At 49.5% G+C, this 20636-nt stretch overlaps 1 protein-coding gene across 3 annotated transcripts; it reads right to left on the bottom strand.

Annotated features, from left to right (window-relative positions):
• Positions 1-582: 582 nt before the first annotated feature.
• Positions 583-20214, bottom strand: MORF4L1 (mortality factor 4 like 1). 3 transcript variants are annotated; one of them, XM_047735909.1, is made up of 13 exons: positions 19997-20214; positions 15793-15839; positions 14127-14194; positions 10727-10843; positions 9178-9264; positions 8676-8756; positions 7090-7115; positions 6524-6612; positions 5739-5840; positions 4514-4602; positions 3441-3613; positions 2855-2939; positions 583-1323 (listed from the first exon to the last, which is right to left on the bottom strand). In XM_047735909.1, the coding sequence occupies exons 1-13, from the start codon at positions 20034-20036 to the stop codon at positions 1239-1241; spliced, it is 1089 nt and encodes a 362-aa protein (XP_047591865.1). In that variant the 5' UTR covers positions 20037-20214; the 3' UTR covers positions 583-1238. The 3 variants fall into 3 exon arrangements, with proteins under 3 accessions (XP_047591865.1, XP_047591866.1, XP_047591867.1); XM_047735910.1 differs by having other exon boundaries at positions 10727-10840; XM_047735911.1 differs by lacking the exon at positions 10727-10843 and having other exon boundaries at positions 19997-20209.
• Positions 20215-20636: the final 422 nt, after the last annotated feature.

The raw sequence follows: 20636 nt of genomic DNA, 5'->3' as shown, positions 1-20636 counted from the left end.
AAGATTACTGCCTCAGTATCATCGAGCAAACCTGTCAATGCTCTCTTACACACGGGAGGGGACAGGTTAATGAATAGTTAAGAAAACCCTGGGGGCGCCTGGGTGGCTCGGTGGGTTAAGCCTCTGCCTTCGGCTCAGGTCATGATCTCAGGGTCCTGGGATCGAGCCCCACATCGGGCTCTCTGCTCAGCAGGGAGCCTGCTTCCTCCTCTCTCTCTGCCTCTCTGCCTACTTGTGATCTCTGTCAGATAAATAAATAAAATCTTTAAAAAAAGGAAAAAGAAAAGGAAAACCCTGGATTTCAGGCACTGTGTTGATGTAAACATGTTAAAATAATGAGACAACCAGGGGTCACAGCAGTATAGGAACCGTCTGGGAAAAGTAGAGAAACAGTCCTGTGGGTCTCTGAGTACTCGGCCACGACTCGGGAGCCAGCTGCCAAGGATGAGAGGATGAGGGGCTGATGCTGAAGACACCCACCTCCTTCCATAAAGGCCAAACCAGAAGATGACACATCTACCTGAAAAATCATTGTCTAGACACGAAAAGGTTTCAAAATGCATCCACACAAGCACATTGCTCTTTGAAATTTAAAGAAAAAATTTATTGAGGATCTGAAAAACAATTCCTAAAAGATTGACTTTTCCAGAAAACTGTAGCTACACAATGCATTGCGTCTATTATGTTAAAACGTGCATCAGACACAAATACAAAAACCATGAAACAAGCCACCATTCTTCAACAATCTGAGCGAAGATAAAATGCCTAAGAACAACATGGATGGCCTGCGAAGGACGGGCTCTTTACTTGAAGCACCATAAAAAAAAAGCACAAACGGACGAGCGCGTTCAGTTATATACACTGAAGTGAACCTTTGGCACTAGGAATCGGAGCATCTGTCATAGAGCATCAACACATATTACAAAAGTGCGTAGTGTCAAAGGAAGAGAACCACCAGCATTCGAAGCAGCTTTGTCGACTAGGCAATAGAACAGGCTACAGTATGTCTCTCCGTTGTCCGTCACTGAATACACTGGTAGCAACTTTGAAATGAAAAAAAAAAAAAAGAAAAGAAAAAAGGAGCTATAACCCCTTTTATTTTTCTCTGTTTAAGGTCAAACAGAAAACAAACATCAACTCTGTTGTACACTAACATTTTCAAAGTACATCATTTGTACAAGAGAAGGACTAAACAAACTGTGTTTACAGAGATCCAGACGAAGCGCGGGCCGCCGGCCTCACACGGCCTTCCGGTGGTACTCGGGGGGCGCCACTTCGTAATCGCTGGCACTAAACAAGGCGGCCGAATTCTTTGCCAGGTATCTAAAAACAAAACAGGAGTCATTACAGAAACGAAGGAGAAGCCTACCTCGATCTAAATCACGGCACAGACGCGGCACCGAACCGTTTCTCTGAAGAGACTAAAATAAAGGCAGCCTGGCGGTAAAGCAGCGGTCACCCCAACTCAGACACACGGGGTCACACCCACCGGACAGTGGGGAGTGAGGACGAGAAGCCCAGTCACTGCCCTTCGGGACAGTCAAGAGCAGCTGTCTTCACAAGACGCCCTGAGAGCTGGGGCTGTGTCCAGGGCGCAGACGCTGCACCCTGAAGGAACCGGCAGTGTTTTCTTTAGCTCTTTCAAACTCATTGTATGAAATACAGATTCAGAAACTGCAACCGCCACAAAAACCGAAACGGGCCCTGCGCTGAGGGTCGGTGGCGTGACACTGTAGGAGCTCACAGCCAGTCCGGGCAGCGGGGACCCTCCTCATCAGAAGGGTGAGGACTCGAACGCCACATCCCTCTCCAGGCACGTGCCGCAGTCTTGAGATCAGAAAACACGGGGTTATCACTCTAAGAAAATTCAAATACGGAAACAAAAGCAGAAACCGACCACTGCAACCTTTCCTCCCAGAATGGTGCCCAGGAACAAATCCAACATTTGGTAGGATCCACACTTTTCTAGATCTTTTCCAAAGAGTACAAATGCTTCTCCGCAAAGAGGGGACTCACACCCCCACTGTTCCCGCAGCGTGGCTGTTTTCAGCTGCCACAGCGTGGACAGCGTCCCCACTGGGACACTTAGAGCTGCAGCCTTTAGCAGCGGCCTGGCTGTGGAGAACACACTGCTGTACACGTGTGTCTCACAGCTGCATGCGTCGGGAAATCTGTCTGCTTTCACGTACCTACGGCGTCAGCTCTGGCCCGAGGGAGGCACGTGAGAACTTTTAACAGGCACTGCTGAGACGCCCTCCAGAAAGCCGCTGGGAGCAGAACTGCCCTCTTGCCCAGCTCTGCGGTCCGGTTCATGTCAGCCAGCACGACAGAGACCCCGACCGTGGAGCCTGCACACACTTTCGGGAGGCCACCAAGCGGCCACTGCTTTGGGAGCCCACTGTACCGGCTGTCCCTGCTTTACTCACTGTCATCACAACTCTTCCGTGTTACTACTTCTTTCTGTATCACTACTTTTAATCACAGTCAAAATGTTTATTCCCTCTATTGTTTATTTAGAAAGCACTTTCTCACTCTAAAAATAATGAAAATATTATCATTTTTCCCATCATTATCTTAATAGTTTCCATTTTAGATTTATGCTTCCGACTCATCTAGAATTCTGGTCTGTGACTTAAGTGTGCATCCCATTTTGTCTCCTTCCAGAAGCCTCCTAGCGAGCCGTTCCCGTCAGACGCCACTGCAGCACCCGCGGCGGTCCGCAGCGGCACTCTCCTCCCGCTCCCGCGCTGCACACGCGGTCCTCGCTCGTCCCATCTACAGTGCCGACAGACCAGTGATCTCCGGTGCGCTGCGCTAACTCTGTTTTTAATTTCAAGCATGTCCTCACACTTACTTTAGGAAATCATGAAGATAATTTAGCAACAATGCAAGGCTCTTCTCATCCAGAGGAGTATAGGCCAACATCGCTCCGATCCGTACTGGGTAAACAAGATAACGTAGTCAAGGTTACACAAGAGACAGCACTAGCAGCACCGTTTTTATGATGTGGGCAACAACTGCCATCACTGATTCCTTTAAAATACGTGATTTTAGAAACTCTTCACTTTTAAACAAATTAGGTAACGTTTTAGATAAAAAGTTCGACTGAAATGGAATGTTCTATGTTATTTTCTGTTACCCCTTGATGTCAATTACAAAAGACAAAAATATTAAAAACCCCAAGGACAGGGGCGCCTGGGTGGCTCATTGGGTTAAAGCCTCTGCCTTCAGCTCAGGTCTCGATCCCAGGGTCCTGGGATCGAGCCCCGCATCGGGCTCTCTGCTTGGCAGGGAGTCTGCTTCTCTCTTGTGCTCTCTTCCTTCCTTCTGCCCCTCCCCACCACTTGTTACTCTCAAATAAAAACTTTAGAAAAAAAAGATAAAAAAATAAAAAACCAAAGTATAAAAAGTAAATTTTTTTTTCCTCAACAGGACCTTACCAAATAATCTCAGTAGATGCGGTGCCCCATACACCTGGGACATGGGCGCGTCCGGGTGGTCGGCAAGGATCTCGGCGTACTGTGGTCTCTCAAATTTGTACAGGAGCTGAGTGCCCAGCATCACGTTGAAATATTCCTTTATCCCGGCCACAACCTCATTAACCGCATACTCCCTGACACAGGATAAAAATGTTTACTTTCAAAGTAGGTCATTGTGGGGCGTCTGGGTGGCGCCTGAGCCTCTGCCTTCGCCTCAGGTCATGATTTCGGAGTCCTGGGATCGAGGCCCGCGTCAGGCTCTCTGCTCAGCGGGGAGCCTGCTTCCTGCCCGCGCCACCCCCCCTCGGGCCTACTTGTGATCTCTGTCAAATAAATAGATAAAATCTTTAAAAAAGTCACTGAAAAGAATTGAAAAATGGGGATTAATTCAACCAGTGTTAAGAGCAAGGGACTAGAACTGAAGGTTGAACTAACGACAATGAACTTTTTTTTTTTTTAAAGATTTTATGTATTTATTTGACAGAGAGATCACAAGCAGGCAGAGAGGCAGGCAGAGACAGAGGAAGGGAAGCAGGCTCCCCGCTGAGCAGAGAGCCCGATGCGGGGCTCGATCCCAGGACTCTGAGATCATGACCTGAGCCAAAGGCAGCGGCTTAACCCACTAAGCCACCCAGGCGCCCCGGCAATGAACTTTTAACTAACAAAATTTTTTAAAGGGATTTAAACAAAAGAACAAGAAAAATCAATTCCCAAAATAAACCAGTGGTAAGCAAACTACAGCCCTCGAGTAAAGAACGGTTTTTAAAAAACATTCTCAAGCAACTGTATTTTACATGGTTATGTATGTGCTCATACATAACGGCTTCAATTTTACCTGAAACATTTACTGTCTGGCCCATACAGAAAGTATTTGCCAACCAAACTCCACATCAAAGCAATGAAATGCTACTTTGCTGGTTTCTGATGGCACTGTTTCTAAGAATAAGTGGCCATTTCAGAGGATTTATTTGGAAATAAAAATACTTAAAAGGAAAATATCTCTGTGTATACTTAAAAAATTTATGTATTCTTACTTATTATCTGTGTTTCCTCGAGATTTCTTGTAATTTGCATAATCCTCTAGAATAGAATCCACATTCTTCTTGGCGGGAAGATAAAAGAGCTACGAAAACAAAACAACACTTGAATAACACAGTGGCTTTTTTTTTTTTTTTTTTAAAGAAAAATTACACTGAAAAGCTTTGATGCAACAAAAGACCACCTAACAGTTATGAAATAGGAAATGGCACTGTTCGGCACTTACAACATGGGCTAATGTGGCTGAGGAACTAATAAAAATCTTGTTTTAGTCCTTTCAAGTACGTAGCCAAGTGGGACCAGCGGCTGCCGTACGAGCTATCATGGCTCTAAAGGCCGGTCATCTGCTGGACACACTTTCCTGCCATTCAGTCCATGGAATGTGCCACAGAGAAATGCAGAAACGCACCTCCCTGACACTGACATGATTTACTCTGTGGGTGACGCACCAGACCCCGCTGGAAGCACACGCGAAATCGCTTTTCATCCTCATCACGTCAGTCGTGGGAGGTGGAGCACAGAGCACAGAAGGGCTGAGGAACCCGTCCGAGCTAGGTAACTGGTGAGGCCAAGGTTTGAATCTAACGGTTCAGCTCAAGAACCAAACCAAGTCCATCCGTTGTCGTCTAACCTGAGCCCCAAGCAGTCACACTTCTCGCCCCATCCCTGCCCACGCCATCTGTTCTAAGAACATGGCTCCTCGTTCTGGATTTGATGGTTACAGCAGCTGTCTAGGTCACACCCGTACACCCTAATGCCCCTATTTCCTTCACACTAGTCCTCAGACCTGGAGCTGGAGGAGAGTCGGGTTCCTTGAACTGAAGGGAGCCATGAACACCTCGCAGGAGGCATTACGCGCTTCCTGGTACGTGCCGCTAGGAGCAACACCATGCGACGGAATCCCATCTTCAATGACAGAACAGGAAACATGGGCTTCTTCTTTATCAATTTTCAGAATGATTTCCGACCCCAGCAACCACCAAAATGGAGCTCTGGCCGCCCTTTCTCATTGCACACTCATGGGACTTCTACGCATGTACTCGGTTTTACTCCTTTGCAAGTGATGGCTTCTGGTCATCACACCGTTCAGTCTCGGAATTACGGTAATGCTCATCGGACACATCCCCTCAACAGTCAAGTCTGTACAATTTTTTTCTCAAAACTGTTTTCCACACTGTCAAGGACATCTACAGATGACAATCTGAGTCGCTTTCAAGGTACCTGTTTTTGTCGGGTAATTAAGTCCCAGTCATCGACAAGCCACGGTTTGAGCTCCTCGGGAATCTTCACTTTCACTTCGACTCTGTTCATGAAGGTTTCCTCCTGGACAGAAAAGGGAACGGCATTATATATTTACTTTTTCCCATGAACACAAACTACAATTCAGGGCTTTTTTCCACCTTTAGAGGCCCCACTAAGGTACCCAGACGGACTGCGGAGCTGCCGTTCAGAAATTCATAAATGAAAAGCCCGACCGCTAAGCCGCTGGGAGGAAAGCATCTCGCCCTCACAGGTAAATGGGTCTACTCGGTGCCTCTTCGTGCGAAGGCACCACTTCGTCAGAGCACTTTCTCTTCTGCAAGTGCGCGCTCGCACTTGGCGCACTCTCGCATGGTACTTTCGTATTTGTGTTCCAAGCCATATATACATTCACAAGTATTTCCCATCTATTGTCGATATCCAAGGACTGCTCCAAATATGACCACCTTCAACTTCATACATAAAATTAAACGTACTGACTCCTAATGATGTCTTTAATAACCGCCATGAAGGTGTCTATTCTGAGAACGCGCCACTCTAAGTACATCCGTTTCCTAACCTCGACGTCAGAAATGTAAAACTGTTACATTAAAATTAAAGCCCTACTTCCAAATTCATAACTTTGGAAATCAGGAATGATTTTATCACTCACAGGAATTCTAAACTCATGAAAACTCAAGCTCTGCTCGTTTACTGCACAAAGTACTACACTAACACGCGACTTACGAAGGTAAGGCACTACTCACGCTCTCCACAGTGGGGTCCACGCGGGCCCTCTTCTTGCGAGGTGGCGGCGGGGTCTCACTGGTGCTGCCGCCATCCCCATTTCCAGGTGCTGCACAGGTTTGGGAGAAGGGGGGAGATTTTTAGCTTAATAGAGGAGAAACTCGTAAGGAAAACAGTCTGAACCCCCAGGGTTCCCTCCTGCCCATTACACAGGAGTTACTCAGATCTGCCGCAGAGAACTACAGTCCCACCACAAACAGCTCACAAACAGTTCTACCAAACATCTAGCGTAAGGCCACTTGTCACAATATCTTACATTTATTAAAAAAAAATTATCTTCTCAATCAAGACTAAACATGCCACAGGTTCCTCCATGGTAAAAACAGTATCAGAGCTGGGTCTCTAGTCCCTTAGGACCACACTACGATGTACGGACTCGAGAATGCTGCTGTGACTCAGCTTTGACATGACCAACAAACACACGCTTACTCTGAAAACTCTGTAAACTTTAACATTTAACACTAATTTCAAACTGCAAATGTTATAAAGATAAAATAATGAATTTTAACAAATTTAATATTCTTACCTTTCTGTTTGTTCTTTTTGGTTTTCCTAAAAGGAGAATGGGAGAAAAGAGAAAGAAAAAAAAAGTGATTACTGCTAGTAGAAGTTCCCTTTGACCAGGTTTAAGTTCACAGAGAAATACCACCTTGGAGGGTGAGACCAGGCTGTGAACCGCTCCCTGCTCAGACGACAACTTTCACGGAGGGCTGGCTACATGCACACCTCCCTCCACAGAGTACAAAAATAAACCAAACCATGCTGGCAGACTCCAAGGATAGTATTAATTTACAAATCCACTGCATATGTTATGTAGTTTATAAGAACAAGTTCTACCCACAGTTCCGCAAGTTCAAGTATCCCCGTGAGCTCTGTGACACACGTGTGCGTCCCGGCCTCACCAGCCCGTCGCCCTGTCCTCCTCTCAACCGGATATTCCCTCCTCCGCTCTTCCCCTGCACAGAATGAAGCTTCTCTCCTTCCTCTTGGTCATCATCTCAAATTGCAACTTAACTCCTACCCATTTACAAACTAGCAAACAGCAAATTACTCATTTTAATTTCATACATGACTATTTATAATAGAGTATAAGGAAACCAGGAACCAAACCAGAACACTACAGGATGCTGACTCTTCCGCTTTAAAAAACATTTATAAATGTTACTAACTGTACTGATCTAATTTAGAGCATGGGGTTCACTTAACAACTCAAATTCACTTTATGTTCACGTGTAAGCACAAAAGTCTGGCCATCCAAAAGTACAGGGTTTTTTTTCCTGTTTCCCCAAGTTTAATTTCTGGAACACAAGTACTTGTTGGGACAGTATTTCTGGGTCAGATTAAACCATGAACTTTTACGGATATGTGTCAAGAACATGGAGGGACCAAAAGAAACCTAGAGCTCTGACAGGTTCATTCCTTACCCACTCGTTCTATACCACAAAATTAAAGAAAAAACACTGACAACTAACCCTAACTCTGAAATCTATAAACTACACTTCAGTGAATCACAGCAATAAAGACTCAGAGACATTCTTGCTTCAACCTTCTTGCTTACGTTAATTAAACAAGCCAGTTTCTCCAACTATGGAACCCATTTCCTACAGCAAACTGCTGGTGTTGTTTGTGGTCCTTTCTCTAACCCATGACTATGTACTATAGAGTCAAAATACTAGCTGTTAGATTCAATTTAAAGAGTAACTGGGGGGGCGTCTGGGTGGCTCAGTGGTTAAAGAGTAACTGGGGGCGCCTGGGTGGCTCAGTGGGTTGGGCATCTGCCTTCAGCTCGGGTCATGATCCCGGCGTCCTGGGATCGAGCCCCGCATTGGGCTCTCTGCTCAGCAGGGAGCCTGCTTCCTCCTCTCTCTCTGCCTGCCTCCCTGCCTGCTTGTGATCTCTGTCAAATAAATAAATAAAATCTTTAAAAAAAAATAAAAAGGTAACTTCCTATCTTCTATGTCTAAAATGAGGTTCATCCAGCATATCCTGGCGTTTTCAAGTTAAAATGTTCCAGTTTCCACGTTCAATAAACCCTAACACATGGTAAGTACCGAGTCTGAATTTCACTTGTAGAATTATACGCAAAATTGAAACAAAGACAGAGCTTCTTACACTTCAACATTCTTCTGTTGCAGACCAGATGTCTTCTTTCCCGGGGCAGCCCCTCTCATCTTCCCCTCTGCATACTGCTCCCTTCAAAAATAATTTCAACGGTTGTCATTAAGTGAGAACTTATGTGGAAAATAAATTGTCCCAGCTTGATTCCATTTGAAATTTATATGCAAACTGAGGTCCCACGCCCCCTTCCCAAGTGTAACTCCCACATAGCCCAAGAGCTAAGATCACGTGAGTTTGCAACCACAGGAATTCCCAACAACATCCTGCTGTTTTCTATCGACCACTATGGACAGACTCAAGAAATGACGGGTATCGACTTCCTTTCTCTAGGAAAGGCTTCTGATCGCTTGAAGTTTAAAGCCCCAACACAGCAGCTGACAGGTACCAACAATCATTTTGTAGGCAAGAGGCCAACATAATTTCTACTGTTCATTCCATTTTCCAAAATTAACTTATAGACATTTCTCCTCATTCTCATGCTACAAAACAAACTTACTGGTTGGCTTTTTGGAGTTCCCGCTGTTTCTGCAGGTTGGTATCCACATACTTGAGCACTCTGCTTTCTGGAACCCATTCATCCCAACTGAAATAGACAAAAGTGAGGTTACCATTCCCAGTTATTTTTACCGCTATTCAGACTTTGTCCTCCAATTGCTTTTTAGAGATCCAAGGGGTAAGACTTTGGATTTCTCTGATGACATTTAATTTACTAAGACTACAAATCCATTCTCAAATGAGTATCTGTTCTGTAAAGGAAGGAAACATTTCATACCCTCAAAGCCGCATTCCAAACCGTAGCTGCCAGATGAATTACAAAAACACATTATTCAAACCCTTCTTCAAATGACTTAGGAGCATGGAACTTAACAGGAGAGTCCCTAAGCAACTACCTGTACAGAGTAAAGAGATCCTGAAGAATTTTAACTCCCAAAAAAGAGAAAGAGTCTGTCAAAAGCTAGTAATATGGAACATAACAGCAAAGTTACAAAACTAGCTATGCATTCCTTTCATCACCTGTAAAATGGGTGTAACTGTACCGACCTTTATGGAACGGTTATAAAAATTAAACAGGACATGTAACACGGGAGTCTGACATGTGAGACACACTCAAGGCTGGTCAGGAACATGATCAGGTCTAGCGCACTCAAACACCATCCGGACCAGCTCCGCCAAGTCCGAAGATTAAACCATTACCCAACAGTTTATCAGACTACACCATCCTCAACCTTCACTCACAAATGCAGGCACTAACTTCCAAGACCTAACCAGAAAGATAGCTTCCAACATCAAAAGGGAGAACCAACCACTCTTTAAAAGTATCTAGTTGTGGGCATCTGGGTGATTCAGTCAGTGAAGCATCTACCTTCGGCTCAGGTCATGATCCCAGGGACCTGGGATTGAGTCCCGCATCGGTGTTCAGTGGGGGTCTGCTTCTCCATCTCCCTCTGCCTGCCGCTCCCCCTGCTTGTGATCCCTCTCAAATAAATAAAATCTTAAAAAAAAAAAAAAAAATCTAGGGGCGCCTGGGTGGCTCAATGGGTTAAGCCTCTGCCTTCTGCTCAGATTCCCCGGGGTCCTGAGATCAAGCCCCGCACCTGGCTCTCTGCTCAGCAGGGAGCCTGCCTGCCTCCCTCCCGCATCCCCTACCCCATCCCACCCACCTCCCTGCCTGCCTCTCTGCCTACTTGTGATATTTTTCTGTCAAATAAATAAATAAAATCCTTCAAAGAAAAAAAAAATCTAGTTGCTTCAGCATTCTGGCACTTAGAAAAACTCCTTCAAGATTTCTGATGCAGTTTTCCTCCAAGGGGGAAATCAGAAACAAGGCATTTCGTAGGGAACGCTGAACTAGTCATGCAAAGTGATTCTTTCCTCCTGCCGAGGGAGCTCCTTTAGTGACACAATCAGATGTATTTCAAAGCAGAATCTTGTACTGAATCATTTCCCCCCCTGACCTCTTACATAAGATAGCCAAAGGAGAATAAGTAATTAAAGTGCAATCCTCAACATGATTTCCTAGAGAAAACTTTAAAACATGCATTTACCTAGAGGTCAGGAGGGGGTGGTGTACTGAGGGAGCTCCTTCAGGAACAGGAAAAAGGGCTACAATATCCTCACGTGTCTTCAAAGCTTTCTCAGAGCGCCTGGGCCTCACAGCACTTCTGATACAGACAGCACAGTACAAAGTAATCTCAGTAACTAGGTGCAGAATTTAGCTTAAGCTTTATTAAGATTTATTTACAAATGGAATATTTAAATGTCTGTGTCAACAAGTTCCAATAAGGTCTTTGAAAATTTAGAAATATATTATTTCTGTAATATATTGTGCTTCTGAAAATATGTATATAGTTACTAAAGTTTAAAAAACTCCAATCTGGAGACTGGGTTTCTGCTGCATGACTTTCTGAAGTAAGGTATTTGACAAACCATTTTCAAAATGAGAATCTTACTTTTACTTACACATCTACTTTTCTCCATTTCCACTCTCTCTAAATTAAGGGGAGCTGTCAATCTTTATTTACCACAAAGTTCCATTTTAGACCACTGAAAATCCCTTCCCACTGTAATACAAAATAGATCTAAATAAACACTTGGATCTAAAAACCAAATCAAGGAGGGCCTGGCTGGCTCAGTCAGCAGAGCATGCAACTCTTGATCTCCAGGTCCTGAGTTCAAGCCCCATACTGGGCACAGTATTTACTTAAAAAAAAAAAAAGTTTAAAAATTAAAAAATAACAAAAAACAAATCAATTCCTGAGTTTCCTTTATGTGTCAGAAGCTGAAAACCCTTGCTGAACCACAGGAAGATGAAATCCCTTTTGCTCTGAGGAACATCACTACTAGGGCAGTAACTGAAGGCCAGACGTTCAAAATTTTCCTAAGTCACAAGCCTAAGTTCAGAATTTTCTAAAGGTAGCTTGTCACTAATTCCCACAATTCCAGTGATCTGGGGCATTACTCACACAGTACTAAATAGAAACCTAACACACTTGTTGGGCATTTGCGTAACTCTTCCCCATTTCAGAATGGGCTTATTTAAAGGCTTCTCTAAATACTGAGATCAGATTTCCACAATTATGCACACTGACCTATATTCCAAATCACCTACAAAAAAATACACCTTTGTTCATTAATATCCTCAATACACCTAAGAGATACTAGAGATCTCCGATGTTTAGTGCCATTTTTAAGTTCTTCTTCCAAGGAATCAGCATACAAAATTAGCTGAAAACAAATCTACACGGCCTATCATTTACTTGTGTTACTGAATTCTAACAAAGGAAAAAACATTATCTTGAAACTGCAGAATCAGGAAATACAAGCACTGGGCACTTTCAAAATTTCTTATAAACTACAAATGCCACTCAAAACACCAGTCTTTAAGCTATACAAATCTACCTGTAATTTTTACACAAAATATTGTACATAAAAGAGTTAAGCACAAGGGCGCCTGGGTGGCTCAGTGGGTTGGGGCCTCTGCCTTCGGCTCGGGTCATGATCCCAGGGTCTTGGGATCGAGCCCCACATCGGGCTCTCTGCTCAGCGGGAAGCCTGCTTCCTCCTCTCTCTCCGCCTGCCTCTCTGCCTGCTTGTGATCTCTGTCGGTCAAATAAATAAATAAAATCTTTAAAAAAAAAAAAAAAAAAGAGTTAAGCACAAAACCTGTGTGTTCACAGCTATTCAGGTGAAATCTTAAAACAATTATTTACAAGTGTAAATAGATAGGGAGCAAATCTGTGCCATGAATTTGCGGTTTTTCTTTGATTTTCTGGATAGACTTTAATTTTCCCACATGACAGGCAGGAATGAGATATTCTACTGTGTGGAGAGGACGGAGAGTCTTTCTGTACTGTAACGCTCTCAGCTGTACCCGACACTGACAGAGCGCCCGCCTGTATAATGAATCTAATACAAGACTGAAGCACAGTTTAAATATTTTCTCAATACGGAAAGCTACAATACGCACCAGGAGCCATACGATGAACTTCCTGCATATTAGAAATAATTCAGATATTAGGAATCACACTTAAAATCATAGTTTACGGGGCGCCTGGGTGGCTCAGTCCTTAAGGGTCTGTCTTCGGCTCAGGTCATGATCCCAGAGTCCTGGGATCGAGTCCCGCACTGGGCTCCCTGCTCAGCGGGAAGCCTGCTTCTCCCTCTCCCTACCGCTTATCTTCCCTCTCTTGCTGTGTCTGTCAGTTAAAATCTCTTAAAAAATTAAAAAATAAAAAAAAATTTTTTTGATAAAACCAGTTTACTTCTACAAAACAGAAGGGTAATTTTTTCCATGGTTTTCCCAATTTATTATTTAAAATCCTATCTGTCATTATTAGAAATAGCTTGATTTCTAAGTGGGGGGAAAAATCACAAGGAATGGGCTTTCACACATTTTAGATTTCTACGTTTCTACAACTGTACTAATGGAAGAAAAGTGAAGGGTCTGGTATTTCTTCTTGGCTAAAAGCATTCTGTGAAAAATTTTCCTAAGAAATAAAAACTGGGCTGGGTCACCTAAACAAGACCAAAGTCACAGGGCCGGTGAGAGTCAGAGAGAAGCTCTGTCCACAGCAGCAAGCGCTCACGGCGTCCGACAGCTCAGGCAGGGGACCAGGCGCCAGGACGCGGCTACGCGATACAGAACCTTCAGAGCTGCTGGGAAACAACCCCCAGGAGAACTACTTTCTGGCAATCTTTGAAGGACAAAACACCACCAATAAAAGTAATTTAAAACCTCTCATAGTAAAAATTACAGACTTCAATGTCGAAAACCAAAAATGAGTAAATTATTAGATGTGAGACTTGTGGGTCCCCAGGAGAAAGAGTCATCGCTGAAAAAGAGAGCACCGCTGGCTAGACATTCTAGAACACGTTCAGTCTACTTTCCGCTCCTGGTAGCGAATCCATATGCCACTCCTTAAAAAAAAAGAAAGTCTCACTCTTCAAGGTGAAAAATTAGGTTCTGTAATTAAATTTCTGTATCTTTATTAAACCATATTCTAGAAAGTAAACACATGAAATCCTTCTCTGCCAACATTTATGTTGTCAAAGTTCAGAACATAGATTGGTCATTACTTCCTCATCAATCAACCTTATCCTTTTTCCTTTTTTAAGCAAAAAAATCCAACTAGGTCGGAGTTAACGGTCTGCAATTAGTAAATGAGTTTATGTGAAGGCAAAAAACACAAACTGTCCTAAAATGTACCAAAACCAGGGAAAAAAGTAGTTGGTTGACTATTACTAGACATTATACTACAGCACGAGACATAATCCGAAGAACTTAAAATGGCTCTGCAGCCTAAAATCCATTACTGTCTTCATCCTCACACACGGGTCACGCTAAAACCATACGAGAATTGAGGGCTTGGGTTCGTGGCGCACACGACACAAGCTACCTTGTTAGGAGGAAAACATTGCTTTTAAAGGTCTAATGCTAATACTCACTTTTTATTCCAACCACTGTAATGTATAAAGTATTTCACTTGTTTGTCCTTTATGGCAACCTTTACACACTGAAATAAAAAAGAAAGAATTCACTCAGAAATAGGTTTTGAAGAAGATGACGACCATCTGGTGCGCTTTTCGGGTTATGTAATCTTTCAGACACGCCACTCAAGCTCCGTGGCCAAGAACGAGGACACGATGTGCCGGTCACGACCAGTGTTGGAGCGTCTCATGCACAGACGAGTCATACAACCGCCTCACAGCCACCAGCTGCCGGAGCCGGTCCAGCAGCGCAGAGAACCCGTCAGAAGGGGCCACCCTGACCCTCACATCAGTGGCTCGATTCGCTCTCCCAGAACAGCTCACGGAAGCCGTGTCTGCACTTTCTCCACGGACACCAGTCAGAAGCGTCCCGCGTGTCAAAAACAAATCCAGCTCAAGCACGTCAGGCACCCCGTACTGTTAAAGGTGTCATTAACTTACGAGACAACGAACTGTTTCACGGCAGGGTATGAGCAACCAGCGAGGTGACAGATGAAAACCATTTCATGTTCTTAAAAGCACCAAGCCACCAGCATGCACGAGAGCGAAGTTATTAACCCGGACGAGCAATCCCTACCCGCTCGGGACGGAGTCTCTATCTTGGGCAAACCAAGAGAACGGGGACAGCTAAGCTAGTCCTACAGCCATTTAGACATTGTTCACTGGAGTTTCTGCTGCCAGAGGGAAAAACTGGCCGGGTCAGTGGAGCTAACACAACAAAAGTGATACTCAGGGACAGAAATGACCAACAGAGCTCACAACGTACTTACAAACGGTCAGTGTGACATCACTGAGATGCTCACGCACATAAAGTTACCAGATTCTCCATGAATCCAAATTCCGCCATTTCAGAACTTTAAAAACACACATCTCATCTACATATTCGAAACGGAGGAAAAACAGTGCAAGTGGTTATCATCCGGTCCCAAGGGCCCTTCGAGACTGTTAGGGCCACTTTCACGCCCACATGCTCAGCACGGATGCTGGGAAACCGCGCTGAACTCAATGCTGCGCATCCTGTACACCGTTCTTAAAAACAAGCGTTACCAACCGTCACACCCCACGTATAAGTTACCGGAATAGAACACTAGCAACGCTTTTCACTGGGGAAGGTCTCATCTCGTTGACCTCCGGGGGAACGTAAAACCGGTTTCGACAAGAGGAGCGCACCACTGGCACAGAGGAAAGGAAACCCCTGGGATTCACACTCTGACAGACACCCCAACCAGGAAGTCAGGCGTTCTCACACGCGGAACGTCTACACTGATCCTGGCATGGGCAACCAGCTCAGGCTCACTCTGTGTTCCACACCTCCACCCTATGCCAACCGCGCAGCACTTTCTCACGAGTCACTACCTACACGGTGCAACCCGCTCCCACAAAAAACCAGTCTTTTACCTTTTCCCTCAAATGCTCCTGCAGCTGCTGGGCCTTCAGCGGGCCGCAAGACGGCAGTGCCGCGTCTGACCCACTCAGCGAGCGAGAGAAGATGCCAGACTCTAGGAACTACTCATCTGTGAAAACGGCCACTACCTGTCTTCCCACGGAACCCTGCAATCTGAGGCTCGAGAGTCAGGTCATCAGTCAGCTCAGCCAACTTCTCAAAGGAAAACAGGCGTCATACCTTCGCTTCATAAAGAAGAGGCCCATGAAAGCACAGCACTCGCTCACCTGGAAAAGTGAAGAAAAAAATGCTGAGTTAATTGTAATTTCTCTTCGTAGCTAAGGGTCACGCATGAGAGCCATCACACCCGTACTCGCACATACTGCTCACAAAACCGGGAGCACGGCCACGTACAGACGAACACTTCAGCTCCGACCTCAGCCGTGCCCCACGAAACAAGCACCTTAGCACGCACTGTAAAGAGCAAAAAACGACCGGAATGTCAATCGTCTTAGATCATCAAATCATCTATCTCCCGGCTAAGCCAATAAAATTCTATAATATCTACCTTTCGGCAGGGTTTGAGTTTGGTTTTTTGTTTTGTTTTTAAAGATTATATTTATTTATTTGACAGACAGAAACCACAAGTAGGCAGAGGCAGGCGGAGAGAGAGGAGAAAGCAGATGCCCCGCTGAGCAGAGAGCCTGATGCGGGCTCGATCCCAGGACCCTAAGATCATGACCTGAGCTGAAGGCAGAGGCTTTAACCCACTGAGCCACCCAGGCGCCCCCCCCACTTTTTTTTAAAAGATTTTGTTTTTATTTAAGAGAACAAGCAGGAGTGAGAGGGAAGGGCAGAGGGAGAGGAAGAAGCAGACTCCCTGCTGAATGATGAGTGAGGAGCCTGACAGGGGCTGATCCCAGAAACCTGACATCATGACCTGAGCCAAAATCAGATGCTTAGCCCACTGAAGCCACCCAGGTGCTCCTAGCTCAACTCTTAAGAAATCACAGGGCAATAAAGTTTTCACCATTTTAAAAGATTACTGCTACTTTTTAAAAAGACTGACAACTGGGGCACCTGGGTGGCTCAAGTCATGATCCCGGGGTCCTAGGATCCAGCCCTACATGAGGCTCCCTGCTCAGCAGGAGGCCTGCTTCTCCCTCTCCCACTCCCCCTGAGTGTAGTTCTCTCTCTCACTCTGCCAAAAAAATTTTTTAAATCTTAAAAAAAATCTCTAGGGGTGCCTGGGTGGCTCAGTGGTTAAGCCACTGCCTTCAGCTCAGGTCATGATCTCAGGGTCCTGGGATCGAGCCCCACATCGGGCTCTCTGCTCAGCGGGGAGCCTGCTTCTCCCTCTCTGCCTCTGTCTGCACCTCTGCCGGCTTGTGTGTGCGCATGCTCTCTCTCGACAAATAATAAATCAAATCTTTTTAAAAAAAGAATTTAAAAAAACCTTTTTATATAAATAAACTGGCAACTTACAAACCTCCAACCTAAGTTCTCCTAAAGCAAATCGGTATGTTCACTTTGGACATACGGCGCGCGGTCTCTCACATTCCTACCGAGGCACTGCTGGAACAGGGTCTGTAAGTGGAGAGCAACGGTCTGCACGCTCTGCGCCATTTCCTTTCACCCTCACAGGCAACAGGAGCTAGAGAGGAGCTGCCACAGAAACAGCTGATGCAAAAGCAGAGACGGGACAAGGCAACACCCCACTGGGGCACAGAGCGCACGCAGAAGAGTAGAAATCAGATCGCCGAGCGCCTTACGCGCCGCCGCGTCATGAAATCGGGACTTGATCCTGTCAGAAGGATTCCCCAATCTGCCCAACACTCTCTTGGGATTTTTAAAGCTGCAGATGCTCCAGCTTTCCCAGAGGCCTATCACCGGAGCCAGCACCCAGGAAGGCTCATCAAAGCTCCCCACGTCACTCTTGCGCAGTGATCCCCTTGAAGACCCCGCCAGAGGCTGCTGGGCCTATGCAGAGCCTCCCGTGGAGACCCCAGGCAGGGAGACCCGTCAAGGACCCCTCCCCAGACTCCGTGGTGAGAGAGATGGTCTGAACCAAAAGCAGTGAGGAGTGAGGACAAGCAAGCAAACGCAACAGGTTCCAACTGGCATCCAGGCGGCTGGGGGCACTAACCTGAACAGGAAATGAAGGTAGGCGGCTTACACCCGTTTCGGTTTCGGACTCCGTGACGACGGCTGCAGCCGTCCAAAACGGAGCCCTCCAGTAAGCAGCTGGGGACCAAGTCCAGAGCTCAGGAGAGTGTCCGGCTGGAGCCATCCCTGGACACTTCCGGCTGCTGCCGGGAGTGAGACCCTGGGATATAGACAAGGTGCAGCGCCAACGGCAGCACCAGAGAGCAGGACTCCGTCCCCTAACCTCCCCGCCCCGCTGCAGTTCAGACACTGGTGAAGGGCACCGGGGTGCCGGCTGGTCAAGCACCCAGCTCTTGATCTCAGCTCAGCTCATGACTTCAGCGCCGCGGGATCGAGGCCCACCGTGGGCTCCACGCTGGACATGGAGCCTGCTTAAAAACAAATACTAGAGACCCCTGAAAACTGCCTTCTGCCAAAGACAACTGCACGGAGGCCAAGGCCCTTCCGACCTCCATTCTAGCTACCAGACCCGCTCCTCCTGACCCACGCGCAGCGATCAGGAGGCCGGTGAGCCAGGAGAACAGACGCCCACAGCCCGCGCTCGGTAAAGGGGACAGAACTGCAGCGGGGCAGAAAAGTGGACCATGGGGTCAGATGCGGCCTGGAAAGCCCTGCTCCGCTCCCAAGACCAAGGTCCTCTGTCCAGGCTCCCCCCCGGCAGGGCCGACGAGGTTCCCATGCCCCCTTGCTCCCACTGGTCTGGGCTACCACCAGCAGGCCAGCCCGCCGGTCACTCCCCGCCGTCACAGAACTCCCAGGCGAGGATGCGGCCCGGTGCACACCGGCGGCCCTCGGGGCCTGCTCACAGCGGAGCCGTCACCGCAGGAGGAAAACGTCCAAGTGCCCCGGCCGGGAAAGAGCGTCCGACCACGCTGCCACCATCACAGAAGCGCAGGCGTTGCGCAGCGTCCAAGGCCCTCCTGCCCGCGTCCCTGCAGGCACCCGCGCTCCGAGCCCGGCCGCGGACACACGGCAGGAGCGGCCGAGCGCCAACGCCAGCGGCTTCCGGCCCGCGCAGTCCCGGCTCCCGCAGCACTCGGGCCCTGCGCCGTCGCCCCCTACTACGTCCCCACCACCCCTCTCGTTGACGACTAAAGCGCTTCCTCCAGAAAGCCCTCTGGGACTGCTCCGGACCCGGCCACCCGCTTCGAGCGCCCCCTTCCGCGCCGTGGCCCCCGACGGGCTGGCGAGCCCGGAGCACACGGGTCAGCGAGGGAGCAGACGCCGAGACCGCGGTGCGGACACGCGGGCGATGACGTCATGCCCCGGGGGTGGGGGCTCCGCACCTGCCGTTCCACCCGAGCCAATCCCACTGCCGCCGCGACGCCGAGGTCACCGGGAGCGGGACCCACACCGCGGCGCGGGGCTACGAGAGCGCGCGCGGGGCTTGCGGGGATCGTACCCGAAATACTCAGTTTCGTCTGTTCTCAGAAAACCTCCCTTCCGAGCCTCCCGACCCGAACCGTGCGCACCGCCCGCGCCGTCCGGCTGACAGGGCAGGCGGACCCACGGGGGCGGCGGCGGGCCTTCCAGGTGGGAGCGAGGGCACCGCGCCCCCCGGGCCCCCGGCGCCGCCGCTCGCTCTACGGAAAGCCGGACACACGGCGAGGGGAGGACCGCTCGGCTACACACTCTCGGTCCCTGCCCGCCCGCGACACCTCCGAGGCCGCGCCGCCCGGGCGCGTGCCCGCGCCGAGGACGCCCGCCGATGCCCGCCGCACAAAGCCCCCGCGCGGCCGCCGGGAGGGGGCGCTGCGCGCGCGAACGCCGGGCGCCGGCGGCCATGATGGCGCGACATCCTCGCAGCGGCCATTTCGCAGCAGCGCGCTCCTCCCGCGCGGGGGCCCCGCCAGGCGCCCCCACCCCGGCCAGGCCGCCGCCCCCCAATCCCGGGCGCCCCCAGTCCCCTCAGGCCGAGGCGGGCGGGGGCGCCGGCCGGGGGGCCGTCCCGGGCCTGGCGGGTACCCCACCCGCCGCGCGCGGCCGCCCCTCCCCCACGCCACATCAGCTCCCCGCCGCCGCCATGGCGCGACCGCCGCCTCCCCACAATGGGCGGCCCCCGCGCCCGCTTTCCCCGAGGCGCCCGGCGCTCCCCGGCCTCCCCGCCCGCGCCGCGCCCGCGCCCTCGCCCGCCGCAGCCGCAATGCGCCTTCCGCACAAAGCCCCTGCCCGCGCCCCCCGGCCGCGGCCCGCGTGGCTCCCCGGCCCCACCGCCCCCCGGCCGCCCCCTGCCCGCTCCCGCGCCGCCCGCCGCCTCTCCCCGACCGCCCGGACTCACCCTCCTGGAATTTGGGCTTCGGGTCCTGCTTCGGCGCCATTTATAAGTGATTCGCCGCCGCCTCCTCCTTCTCCCACCACCCCCGACTACCGCCCCCTACTCTCTACCCCACCCAGCGCCGCGTCAGACGCGCCGTCAGGCTCCGCCAGCTCTACATCCTGGGCCCGATTTGCCAGCGCCCGCAGACCTCACCGCGCCGCGACCGCGCAGCCGCCGCCCCAGCCAACGGCCGCCCGCCGCGCACGCGCCGCTGCGCCGCGCCGCCCCGGGGCACGCCGGGACCAGTAGTTCGGCCGAGCGCGGGACGGGGCGGGGGAGCTGGGGGGCAGCAGAGGGGCGGGGGGCGCCGAGAGCGCGGGGGCCCGGCCCGGCCCCCACCCCTGCAGCACCCCGCTCCTCGGGGCCGCCCGCGTCCGGGTCACCCGGGGGTGGGTGTGCAGCCGTCGGCGGTGGGCGCCCCGCTCCCGCCGCAGCCCCTCAGCCGCCCCCACGACCCCGGGGGCCGCGGACCCAGCCGTGCCCGCGCCCCGCGCTGCCCGCCCCCGGCACCCCGCCCCTGCCTTCCGTGCTCGCGGGGAACTCGGGGTGGGGATTCTGCAGCCCCCTCGCTCGTTCCTGAGGCCGCCGCGCAGCAGCGTCA

This window comes from Lutra lutra, chromosome 7 (assembly GCF_902655055.1).
Source record: "Lutra lutra chromosome 7, mLutLut1.2, whole genome shotgun sequence".
Lineage (NCBI taxonomy): Eukaryota > Metazoa > Chordata > Mammalia > Carnivora > Mustelidae > Lutra > Lutra lutra.
The sequence above is the reverse complement of the archived record's forward strand: the minus strand, read 5'-3'. Positions and strand labels throughout refer to the sequence as shown.

What these genes read in the sequence shown, in the direction of transcription:
- MORF4L1 (XM_047735909.1), bottom strand. Translation starts at nt 20,036, where the DNA reads ATGGCGCCGAAGCAGGACCCGAAGCCCAAATTCCAGGAGG. An exon ending in CAACAGAAGAATGTTGAAGT is followed by an intron (nt 7,116 to 8,675) that starts GTAAGAAGCTCT and finishes TTCTCCTTTTAG; the next exon opens with GAAAACCAAAAAGAACAAAC. An exon ending in CGAGGAAACACAGATAATAA is followed by an intron (nt 3,614 to 4,513) that starts GTAAGAATACAT and finishes ATCCTGTGTCAG; the next exon opens with GGAGTATGCGGTTAATGAGG.